This window comes from Leptosomus discolor, chromosome 1, assembly GCF_034619465.1.
Source record: "Leptosomus discolor isolate bLepDis1 chromosome 1, bLepDis1.hap2, whole genome shotgun sequence".
NCBI lineage: Eukaryota > Metazoa > Chordata > Aves > Leptosomiformes > Leptosomidae > Leptosomus > Leptosomus discolor.
In genome coordinates this window covers 45,093,294-45,105,411 of record NC_141391.1, presented here as the reverse complement: position 1 = coordinate 45,105,411, position 12,118 = coordinate 45,093,294, and the positions used below count along the sequence as shown (strand labels likewise).

Genomic DNA, 12,118 nt, shown 5'->3' with positions numbered 1-12,118 from the left:
TAAAAAGTTCACATTAATCACTGCACTGAATTATGAAACCCGTAATTGTCTGTCAACAAAGAGTTTTTCCTGGTATTCAAAATATACTTAAAAATAGTAGAATCCTAAAACCCATATCTAATTATAACGGATTATTAGAATAATGAAAAAAGAAATGAGGGAAAAAAAACACTGAGAAGATTTTTAACATCCATATGTCTAAGTTCACGTTTATTTGTTTCATATTTACAAATACATTTAGAAACATATCATTAATATTTTCTATCAAAATAATTACTGCATCTTAATTGTCAGGCATAAGGAGGGAGAATGACAGGCACTGTAATATTTTGCAAGTGCCATGAGAAACAAGAGATCTTGTCATAATGCCAGAAACACCTACAGATACAATATAATTGGTGACAGAACTTACTTTCTGCTGTTTGCAGTATTATCTCATCAAGCTCTTTTTCAAGCTTTTCGTAAGTATCTAGCCTTGCTTGAAACTCAGAATTCTGCGTTTGAAGTTCAATAATGCGTGTTTCACTGGAAGACTGAAGACTATAAAATTCTTTAGTAAGCACCTGTGAGAATGAATAATAGAAAAATTAGGGATTTGGCATTACAGCTATTTATGAAAGAGGCAAAATACAACACACATAAAATGCTTAGCAGTATGATACTAAATAAGTAACTTTGGCACAGGAAAGATTAAAATACTTTAAAAAAACATTATTTTTTCAATTATATTATCTTGCACAGATCACACTCAGGTCATATCACTTATGCCTATCTCCTAAGGCCTTAGTAATTCTACGAATTACTCTCTCTGAAAAAGCTACAAGAATTTTAAAGGAGAGTTAGAAAAACCAAGGTAAAAGCTAAAGAAATTAATGCACAGCAGTCAAAACAGTGTAAATGCATTTATTTTCATTGCTTTAACTGGATTCAGATTTCAGTTACCAATTTTAAAGAAGGTTCCTTTACAGAATGGTAAATGCACAAATATCAAATTTTGGTATTTAAGATATATCAGATCCTTCTTTTTTTTTACTCATTACTGAAAGGTTATATGCCATTAATATTCAGGACTAATGTAAATAATTAATTCACTAAGCTTAAATAAAAAAGCACATATTCAAAAGTAGAAGTTCTGAGGGTCTGTATAAGAACTAAAGCTTGATATAGTGCTTGAAAATAGAAGACAACATTAACAACATAAATATTATAAAACCAACTGCAATCAGAAAATTCTTGGCAAGTAAAGTACTAATCCACATGCTTTGCCAAAAAATTCCCACCAAAACAGGTAAAGTAATAACCAAGTACTGTAGCTATGAAAAACATCCAGGATGACAACTGAATATAGATCTTGAGATACAGAAATATATGCATAGTGTATACATCAGTAATATCAGATTCACTGTCAAAAACACTAAAGAATGCACAATGCTCAGAGAAACAAGCCAATTGAATATAAAAAGATTGTTCCAATGTCATAGACGAATAAATATATAGGTTAAACTCTGGCAACATACAAACCATCTTTTTCCTAGTTTTAGCATGCATAAGAAGAGAAAGTACTCTATGCTGAAATCCAAATAAAAACAAGCGTTGGTTCACAAAGCAGCTGTAGCTGAGCCACAAGATAGCAGTGACTACACTATTAATTAAGATCAATATCCTATAAGAAGGGTAAAAAAACCCTTAGCACGTTGACACTATATATAAGAAAGGAAATTAAAAAATTAAGAATTCAACCAAAGGGAACAAAAGTAAAAGCTTCAGACGTCAAATATTTAAATTCTGCAGGAACATTTCTTCATGAAAGAGCACTGGTTTCAAGGCGTTTCTCTAAAGAGAAAGGAAGTGCCAAAAGTGTTAGTAGCATTGAATGCTAAATATTCAAGATGTTATCAAATCAAACAAATATCTACAAAGAAAATGGAAATATAACCTAAATATATCTTCTTAAAGTTTAGACATGTCTGTGTAATTGAAAATCTGGTTAGCAACCTCAAAATCTAGCAAAATTGGCACTCCCAGTGCTCATGACCATAACTAACCTCATCAGCCCAGATCTTAATGTCCCAATACAGACAAAACAAGAATTACATTTTATCCAAAACTCTTGGTTTCAACTCTATAGTTCTTTTTCATAAACATGCTAGGCAGACTCAGCATTAGAAACGCAGGGCCTTGAAGAACAGCATCCTCCTCCAAAAAATGAAGGCTGCCATAGCTGGCACTTGGAAAAAAAGGTTTTTATGACGTCTGTTCATGACGTTGTATCCTGACCTTTTTTTTTAGACATACACTGCCAATCTCATTTAAGTCCCATAAGCTGGACTCAGTGATATGATTTTGGGACTAACTTTGCACAGGTGAAGAAATTTTGTGTTAAAGTAAGTTTGCTCTGCTGAATACTGGACACCTTTCCAATACTAAAATAGGTGAACGGGGTACGATACATTTTTGAAAGCACATGTTTGAAAGATAATAAATTCTAAGCTTGTAGAGATAAAAAAGTCCAAGTCATTCAACTCTATGTAAATAGGTGCATTGGGTGCAGGTGCCCAGGCGCTGGCATAGTGGCTGTAGGGGAGGCCTCTGTGAGGAGCGGCCGGGGCTGCCCTGTGCCAGACACAGACTGTTCCAGGCAGCTCCAACACACCCACCGCGGGCTGTGGCTGAGCCCCGCAGCCACAGTGGTGGTGCCTCAAGGAAAATGTATTTGAGAAAGGACAAAAATGCTGCATGGTAGTGAGGAGTAAGGGGACAAAGTGTGAGAAGTAGCCTTGGTGCAGAGATCAAGGTGAGAGGAGGGAAGGAGGTGCTCCAGGTGCCAAAGCAGAGATTCCCTTGCGGCCCATGGAGAAGACCATGGTGAAGTAGGTTGTCTTCCTGCAGACCACGAAAGACCATGCCAGAGCAGATATCCACAGTGCAACCCATGCAGAACCCTATGCTGGAGCAGACAGACATGCTCTGAAGGAACTGCAACCTGTGGAGAGCCCAAATAGGAACAGATTTTCTCATGAAGGAACCTGCAGCCCAAGGAGGATCCACACTGGAGCAGTATAAAAGTGTAAGGAGGAAGGAAGGACAAAGAGGAGATGTTCTGGACTGACTCCAACCCCCATTCCCCATCTATCCCTGCACTTCTCAGGGAGGGGGAGGTCGAGGAGTCAGAAATGAAGGGGGGGAATTTAAACCCAGAAGAGAAAGGGGTGGGGGAAAGATGTTTCAGTTTTTGTCTTTGTTTCTCATCATCCAAATCTACTTCAGTTGGTAATAAGTTGTAATGGGTCTGCATGGCAAGGTTTTGGTTACGGGGGTGGCTTCTGTAAGAATCTGCTAGAAGTTTCCCCTATGTCAGACACAGCTAGTGCCAGCCGGCTCCAAGATGGACCTGCCACTGGCCGAGGCCGAGCCCACCAGCAATGGTGGTAGTGCCTGTGATCACGTATTTAAGAAAGGGAAAAATGCTATTGCACAGCAGCAACTGCAGGCAGAGAGAGGACTGAGAATATGTGCTTGCCGAGAGGAGCTGCTCTGAGGCCGGCCTAGCCTGCACCGGAGCGGCAGATCTCAGCACACAGCGGCTTTTCCTGAGGGAAGGAGATGCCAGGGCAGCGGAGAGGCCCGTCTGGAGCCGGCAGCTCTCATGGGAGACATAGGCAAGACCTGGGCATTGCCAGAGCAATGCTGCCCCCTCTGACACCCACAAAAAGCGGCCTGGGGAGTGCTAGTGACCAGAGAGGGCAAACAGAGTGTGGCGCGTCAGCCCGAGTGTGGTGCGGCAGTTCACACAGGAAGGGCGCTGAAGCTACCAGTTAGAGAAGCCAAGGGTGCCTCTTGGAAAGATCTCAGAGCTCTGCTAGGGCAAGAGATGAACTCGGTAAGTTCAGTAGGTGGTAACTGCCACGGCAGCCTGAGCAGTTGGTGGTGTGGGTAGCTATGGTGGCAACCCAGGCAAAATCTGTCGTCCAAAGAAATGTGGCGACCCAGACAGAGGTCCCACACAAGCATGCAGCTGTGCAGGTCACAGGCTACAGGGAGTGCTTCGCCTGTCACTTGTACCAGAGGGCGGCACAGACAACAGTTGTGTTCGATGAGACCAGGTGAATGATCTGCTCAGCCTGGCAGCAGAGCTGAAGGAGGAAGTGGAGAGGTTAAGGAGTATGAGGGAGTGTGAGAGGGAGAGAGATGGGTGGAGCCACTCCCTGAGGCAAAGGCAGCAGGTGGAGGCTCCACAAGATGCAGAGGATCCCCTCCCGTCTTGCCACCAGGCAGAAGAAGGGGACCAAGAGATGGAGGAGAATGGAAACACGTCCCTGCTCGGAGAGGCAGGCAAATCCCCTCCCAGCCTCCCTCACCTTCCCAGTTCCCCTTGCAGAAGAGCTATAGGGCCCTGCAGGAGGAACTGACTGATGGAGACATGGGTAGTTCACCCAGGCCAGAAGTGCCATCAAGAACAAGTCGCCCTAGATCAAGCATCAAAACTAGCTCTAAAAATAAAACCAGACACGTGACTGTTGTGGGTGACTCCCTCCTGAAGGGGACCGAGGGCCCAATATGCTGTCCGGATCTGTTTCATAGGGATGTCTGCTGTCTCCCTGGGGCATAGGTTAAGGCCATTTTAGGCAAGCTATCCACCCTGGTAAAGTTTTCAGATTACTATCTGCTTTTGGTATTGCAGGTGGGTAGTGATGAAGTGACCACCAGAAGCCTAAAATCAATTAAGAGAGATTTTAGGGCCTTGGGGCAACTGCTTAAGGGATCAGGAGAGCAAGCTGTGTTCTCTTCTATCCCTCCAGTGGCAGGGATGAACGAGGGAATTAACAGGAAGAGCCATCAGATTAATTAATGGCTCTGGGACTGGTGTTATCGGCAGGGGTTTGGGTTCTTGGATTATGGACTGATATACAGGACACCTGGCTTGCTGGCAACAAATGGGATGCACCCATCCCAGAGGGGAAAAAGGATTCTGGGGCAGGAGTTAGAAGGGCTCATTGAGAGAGCTTTAAACTACTTTTGAAGGGGGAAGGGGATATAACTGGGCCTGTTATGAATAAGCCCATGGGAAGCATGCCAGGGCCCGTACGATGGTGTGCTAGTGCCCAAACTAGGACAGCTAGCAAGGTCTCTCACTCTGACTTCTCAGTGGAGACAAGGGATAAAATGAGGAAGGAAGAGGAGGCAAGTGCTGTTGTTGATGTTTTAGAAGTCATGGAAACACCTGAGAAGGGACTGGTAGGAAACGGGGCCCACACCCACAAAAAGGTGTTGGGATCATTAGCTCATCTGAAGTGCATCTATACCAATGCTTGGAGTATGAGCAACAAACAGGGGGAGCTTGAAGCCATGATGCAATAGGAAAACTATGACATAGTGCCTATAACAGAAACGTGGTGGGATGTCTCGCACAACTGGAGTGCCACAATCGATAGCTACAAGCTCTTCAGGAGAGATAGAGAAGGAAGGAGAGGTGGTGGGACTGCCCTGTATGTTAGGGACTGTTATGAACGCTCAGAACTTAAGTATAGTGACGATGGGGTTCAGAATGTTTGGATTAGGTTAAGGGGAAAGGCCAATAAAGCTGATATTGCTGTAGGAGTTTGCTATAGACCTCTCACTATATAGATAGTGAGGTAGACAAAACATTCTATAAGCACTTGGGAGAAATCTCATGGTCACTTGCCGTTGTTCTTGTGGGGGACTTCAACTTCCCAGATATCTGCTAGAAATACAACACAGCAGAGAGGGAACAATCCAGGAGGTTCCTAGAATGTGTGGAGGATAACTTCCTCACACAGCTGCGAAGTGAACTGACCAGGGAAGGCATCCTGCTGGACTTCCTGTTTGTGAACAGAGAAGGTCTTGTTGGAGGCAGTCTAGGGAAGAGTAACCATGAAATTATTAAGTTCTCTATTCTTAGAGGTGTTAGGAGAGGGGAGGCAGGAAAACTGCCACTTTGGACTTTTGAAGAGTAGACTTTGACTTGTTTAGGAGGTTACTTGATAGAATCCCTTGGGAGTCAGTTTTGAAAGGTATAGGAGTCCAGGAAGACTGGACACTTTTTAAGAAGGAAATCTTAAAGGCACAGGAACAGGCCATCCTCACGTGCCGTAAGATGAGCCAGCAGCAAAGAAGACAGGACTGGCTGAATAGGTAGATTTGCCTTAAAATCAGGGAAAAAAGGAGAGTTTATGGCCTCTGGAAGAAGGGACAGACCACTCATAATGAGTACAAGAATTTTGTTAGGTTATAGAGGGAGACAATTAGAAGGTCCAAAGCCCAGCTAGAAGTTAATCTAGCTTTGGAGGTAAAGGGCAACAATAAAAGTTTCTATAAATACATTAACAACAAAAAAGACCAGGGAGAGCCTCCATCCCCTACTAGATCCAGGAGGAGATATAGTAATAAAAGATGAGGATAAGGCTGATGTGCTTAATGCCTTCTATGCCTCAGTCTTTAGTAATAGGAACACTTGTACCAGGGAAAGTCAGCCCCGCCAAGATAAGAGACAGGGGCCAGGAGCAAAATGCCCCCCCCCCCCCCCCCCCCCATCCAAAATGTTTCCACCACCACCACCTGGTCAGTGACCTGCTGCTCCACATCGACGCGCATAAATCTATGGAGCCGGATGGGGTATATCCTAGAGTGCTGAGAAAACTGGCAGGGGTGCTCACCAAGCCTCTGTCCATCATTTATCAGCAGTCCTGGTTGACTGGGGACGTCCCAGCAGATTGGAAGTCAGCCAATATAATACTCATACATAAGAAGGGACAGAAGGATGATCCAGGAAATTAAAGGCCTGTCAGTTTGACTTCAATGTCAGGGAAGCTGATGGAGCAGATCATCCTCAGTTCCATTATGCAGCACATGCGGGACAACCAAGTGATCAGGCCCAGTCAGCATGGGTTTATGAAGGGTAGGTCCTGTTTAACAAACTCTATCTCTTTCTACGACAGGGTGATCCGCTTGTTGGATGACGGAAAGGCTGTGGATGTCATCCACCTTGACTTTAGTAAGGCATTTGACACTGTTTCCCAGAGCATTCTCCTAGAGAAATTGACTGCTCTTGGCTTGGATGGGCATACACTTTGCTGGGTGAAAAACTGGTTGGATGGCCGAGTCCAGAGAGTTATGGTCAATGGAGTTAAATCCCGTTGGCGGCCGGTCACGAGTGGTGTCCCCCAGGGCTCAGTACTGGGGCCACTCCTGTTTAACATCTTTGTCAATGATTGGACAAGGGGATGGAGTGCACCCTTCGTAAGATTGCAGATGATACCAAGCTGGGTAGAAGTGTCGAGCTGCTTGAGGGTAGGGCAGCTCTGCAGAGGGATCTAGGTGGGCTGGATCGCTGGGCCAAGGCCAATTCCACGAGTTTCAATAAGGCCAAGTGCTGGGTCCTGCACTTCAGCCACAACAACCCCCAGTAGCACTACAGGCTTCGGGAGGAGTAGTTGGAGAGCTGCCAGGCAGAGAGGGACCTGGGAGTGTTCACTGACAGCCAGCTGAACATGAGCCAGCAGTGTGCTCAGGTGGCCAAGGTCAATGGCATCCTGGCCTGTATCAGGAATAGTGTGGCCAGCAGGAGTAGGGAGGTGATCATTTCCCTGTACTCAGCTTTGGTGAGGCCACACCTCGAGTACTGTGTCCAGTTTTGGGCCCCTCTCTACAAGAAGGGCATTGAGGTGCTGGAGAGGGTACAGAGGTGGGCTACCAAGCTAGTAAAGGATTTGGAGCATGTCTCATGGGAGGAACAACTGAGGGATCTGAGGCTGTTTAGCCTGGAGAAGAGAAGGCTGAGGGGAGACCATATTGCTCTCTACAACTACCTGAAAGGAAGTTGTAGCAAGGTGGGGGTCGGTCTGTTCTCCCTAGTAACAAGCAACAGAATAAGAGGAGACGGCCTTAAGCTGCACCAGGGGAGGTTCAGGCTGGATATTAGGAAGAATTTCTTTACTGAAAGGGTTGTCAGACATTGGAACAGCCTGCCCAGGGAGGTGATGGAGTCACCATCCCTGGAGGCGTTTAAGAGACGAGTAGATGTTTTACTTAGGGACATGGTTTAGTGGTGTTGATAGAGCTAGGACAAATGCTGGACTCGATCTTGAAGGTCTCTTCCAACTGAAACTGTTCTATGATACTATGACACCAAGATCAGTGAAGAAGGACAGGGGCGGAGGCGCACCAGGCAACAGAGCAAAGATTCCCCTACAGTCTGTGGTGAAGACCATGGTGAGGCAGGCTGTCCCCCTGCAACCCATGGATGTTAACAGCGGAGCACACATCTGCCTACACCCCATGGAGGACCCAATGCTGGAGAAGTAGGATGCCCGAAGGAAGCTGTGACCACATGGGAAGCCTGAACCAGAGCAGGCTCCTGGCAAGACCTGTGGACATGTGGAAAGAGAGAAGCCTACGCTGGAGCAGGTTTGCTGCTAGTGACCCCACGGGGGGAGCTCATGCTGGAGCAGTCAGTTCCTGAAGGACTGCACCCCATGAAGGAGACCCACGCTGGAGTAGTTCGTGAAGAGCTGTAGCCCGTGGGAAGGACTCACACTGGAGAAGTCATGGAGGACTGTCTCCTGTGAGAGGGACCCCACATTGGAGCAGGGGAAGAGTGTGAGGAGTCCTCACCCTGAGGAGGAAGAAGCAGCAGAAACAACAGTGTGATGAACCGACCACAACCCCCATTCCCTGTCCCTCTGTGCTGCTTGGGGGGAGGAGGGAGAGAAATCGGGAATAAAGTTAAGGCCGGGAAAGAAGGGAGGGGTTGGGGGAAAGTGTTTTAAGATTCGGTTTTATTTCTCATCACTCTTCTCTGATTTGATTGGTAATAAATTACGTTTTTCCCCAAGTTGAGTCTGTTTTGCCCATGATGGTCATTGCTGAACGATCTCCCTGTCCTTATCTCGACCCATGAGCCTTTTGTTATATTTTCTCTCCCCTGTCCAGCTGAAGGGGGGGAGCTGATAGATTGGCTTTAGTGGGCAGCTGGCATCCAGCCAGGGTCAACCTACCAAAGTGAAATTAATTTTCCCTAAAAACTTTTTCAGCTGATTTACTACCCTATACTCTTCAGGAGAGGGAGTGAGAGAGTGACTGGGTGGGTGTCTGACAGCCAGCCAAGGTCAACCCACCGTGACAGGATTAACAATGTTAGGTCCTTTAAACGCTGTATACACCATGCTCTCCTTGACTTCTTTAGCTGTAAAAATTTGTTCGAGAATTGTTTATCAATAAAAAGTATTTTTATTATGTGACATTTCTATTACAAATCCTAGTTTTTAATAATGATACTGAATTCACCATTCTGGTAAAACTGTCGTCTTTCCCTACAATAATCACATAGACTGACATAAGCAGCTTTGTGATACAAGCATATATATAGCTCACATAAATGACTTACTGTCTTCAGCATCTCTCCATGAGAGATTGTTTTGCCTTCTTCCTCTCCTCTAAGTCTTGTTTTCCATTGAACTGGTCAAACTTACTAAGTTTTTCATTAGATTCTGCTTCAGCAGAATCTGGTGGAGATATTAATTCAGCCATGTATGTTCTTTGCTGCTTTCCCCCCAAGCTTTTCCATTATACATTCTAATTAAAAACAACTGTGTAATGCCCTATAAAGTGTCTCTTTACATAACATACCTCCAGCTTTCTCTGATACTTCTCACATTCCATTTGGCACTGTGAAAGATTCTTAGCTGTTTCTTGTTGCATGAGTTGAACATGTTCACTTTCAAAGGACTTTAACTTACTTTGGTGAAGAAGTTCAGCTACTTTGCTTTCTGTGCCAAGCTGCATTTGTCTATACCTAAAAGAAAAAAAGAGAAAAAGAAAAAAAAGAAAAAAAACTTTTGGGTTTTGATGATTCAAAAATAAACAGGCTTGGAATATATGCCAGTTCTGTTCATTAGAGGTATAAATTTCAGAAATTAATACAGTATTCCTAAGAGTTTAGTAAGTATTATTATGGTTATCAATGTAACTATTGTAACCTGTATTTGAAACATCATTAGGTAAATTTAATACTATAATGACCACAAAACACAGTACATGGAAAGCTCAGTCCATGGCTGTAACAGGTTTGAGTGGCAAGGTTTTGGTAGTGGTAGGTTACAGAGGTGGCTTCTGTGAGAAGCTGCTAGGAGTTTCCTCTATGTCCTAATACAGCAATGCCAGCCAGCTCCAAGATGGACCTGACGATGGCCAAGGCCGAGCCCATCAGTGACAGTGGTAGCACCTCTGCAACAACATATTTAAGAAAGAGAAAAAGTTACTGCACAGCAGCAATTGCAGGCAGATAGAGGAGTGAGAATATGTGAGAGAAACAACTCTGTAGACACCCTTGGGACATCATGGATAACAACTACACAGTTTTTTCCCCATACCCAAAGATATGGAGAAACATCAGACTGCAACAGTGTATTAATTTCCACCATCATTCAGAATCACAGGTCCTTCTCAAAAAAGCATAAATTAAGCATATTTTTGAGACTATCACTACAAGGTAATTATAGGTGACAGATATATAATATTCCACTTAGAAGTGGACTTATTCATTCTACTCATTATACGTCGCAGGCACTCTCAAAAAAGAAGAATAAAAAAGTCTGCTGAGAGAATACTAAATTACCGGACTGTAGAAAATGATGGTAATATGAAGAACAGTAGAAAACCTTATGAATCTTAGAATTAAATAGCATATGAAATTCAAAGGAGATATATGGAAAGTAAATCACAGGTTGTAAAAATGATCCTAACCATATACATAAAATTATGAACTTCTAGCTGACTGTTTTCATTCAAAAGTGAGATCTTGGGGTTATACTAGATAAATCCATGAAAACTTTGGCTCTGTTTTAAACAATGGTCAAAACCAACATTTTGGGAATTACTGTGAGAGCAACAGAAATCACCACATCACTTTACAATTTCATGCTGTTGCCTGCATACTGAATGCTGAGCACCGTTCTAGTGCCTCACCTCACAAGGAATCTAACAGAACTGGTAAAGCACCAGAGAAGGGCAATAAGGATTACCTTTGACAACCAGCGACATCATGCACTTACACAGTTGCACTGTGTAGAAGAAATTACTTAAGCAAGCTAGGACCCTACAGCTTGTAAAAGAGATGGTGTAAGGAAAAGAAAGAAATAAGAGAGGCCTGTAGCATCATGAGTGGCATAGAGAATGAGAATAGGAATCAACTCTATTTTCCAACAGATGAATGAGAAGGCATCCAATAAAGCTAGCAGACACAGAATAAAAACAAATAGAAGTCATTCTTCACACATGAAAGTTGTGAAATTCCTTACCTTAAGATGCTGTGGATGCTAAAATTTAACACTTACTCAAGAGTATACTTAACAACTCGCAGCAGAGAAATCCTTTGACAACTATTAAATGCAAGATGGTACTTCTCTCATAAAAGTCACTTAACAAGGAATCGTTAGAATGCCAGATAAACCTTTACTCTAACCCAGCATGGCTGTTATGCTAGCTGTCATTTGTCAAATAGCAGTTGCAACACAATTCCATCCTATTTAGCACCTGATCTTTAGGTGGGATTGAGTGTTTAACAAAAACAAGGGGATTACTTCAAATATTTTCCCTGAGGACTTCAGATGTAGGAATGTTTCTAAGGCACAAAGAGGAAGCAATTTTCACTGGAATTAACTTGAACAGAACAAACAGGTGTTATTATGATGCCCTTTGTAGACATCCATGTACGAGTAAACAGTCCAATGCATGAATGAGATTGTTCCCACACAGGCTGCCGTGAGCACAGATTGGATGTTCTGCCTACTGAGCTCACGAAAAGGTCGTTCTTTTAGGAACAATTTTCTTTTTCAATAGTATGACATGCGTTCTCAGTTACTGCACTTAAACTGCTAAATGCCAATTATCTATCTGATTATTGACTACTGCTGTCAATTTTGCTTTGAGGATGCTTTTAAAGTGCTGATACTTTAAGTATCTCATCACTGCTCTCTGCCTGCATGTTCCTATTTTCATTTTACTGCACAAAAATAGTTTCAGCACTTGTACATTCTCCACACTTTGTACATGATTGGCTGCAGACATGACACTAAATCTGTTCTGCTATACACATTATTTA

At 43.6% G+C, this 12,118-nt stretch overlaps 1 protein-coding gene across 1 annotated transcript in view; it reads right to left on the bottom strand.

Annotated features, from left to right (window-relative positions):
* The window catches only part of PIBF1 (progesterone immunomodulatory binding factor 1), a 126,297-nt gene that overhangs the window by 43,673 nt on the left and 70,506 nt on the right, over nt 1-12,118 (bottom strand). The window contains exons 10-11 of the mRNA XM_086481994.1: nt 9,646-9,811; nt 413-563 (exon numbers count right to left, since the gene is read on the bottom strand). Of these exons, the coding sequence (XP_086338120.1) occupies nt 413-563; nt 9,646-9,811 (317 nt within the window). The remainder of the gene's footprint in view (nt 1-412; nt 564-9,645; nt 9,812-12,118) is intronic.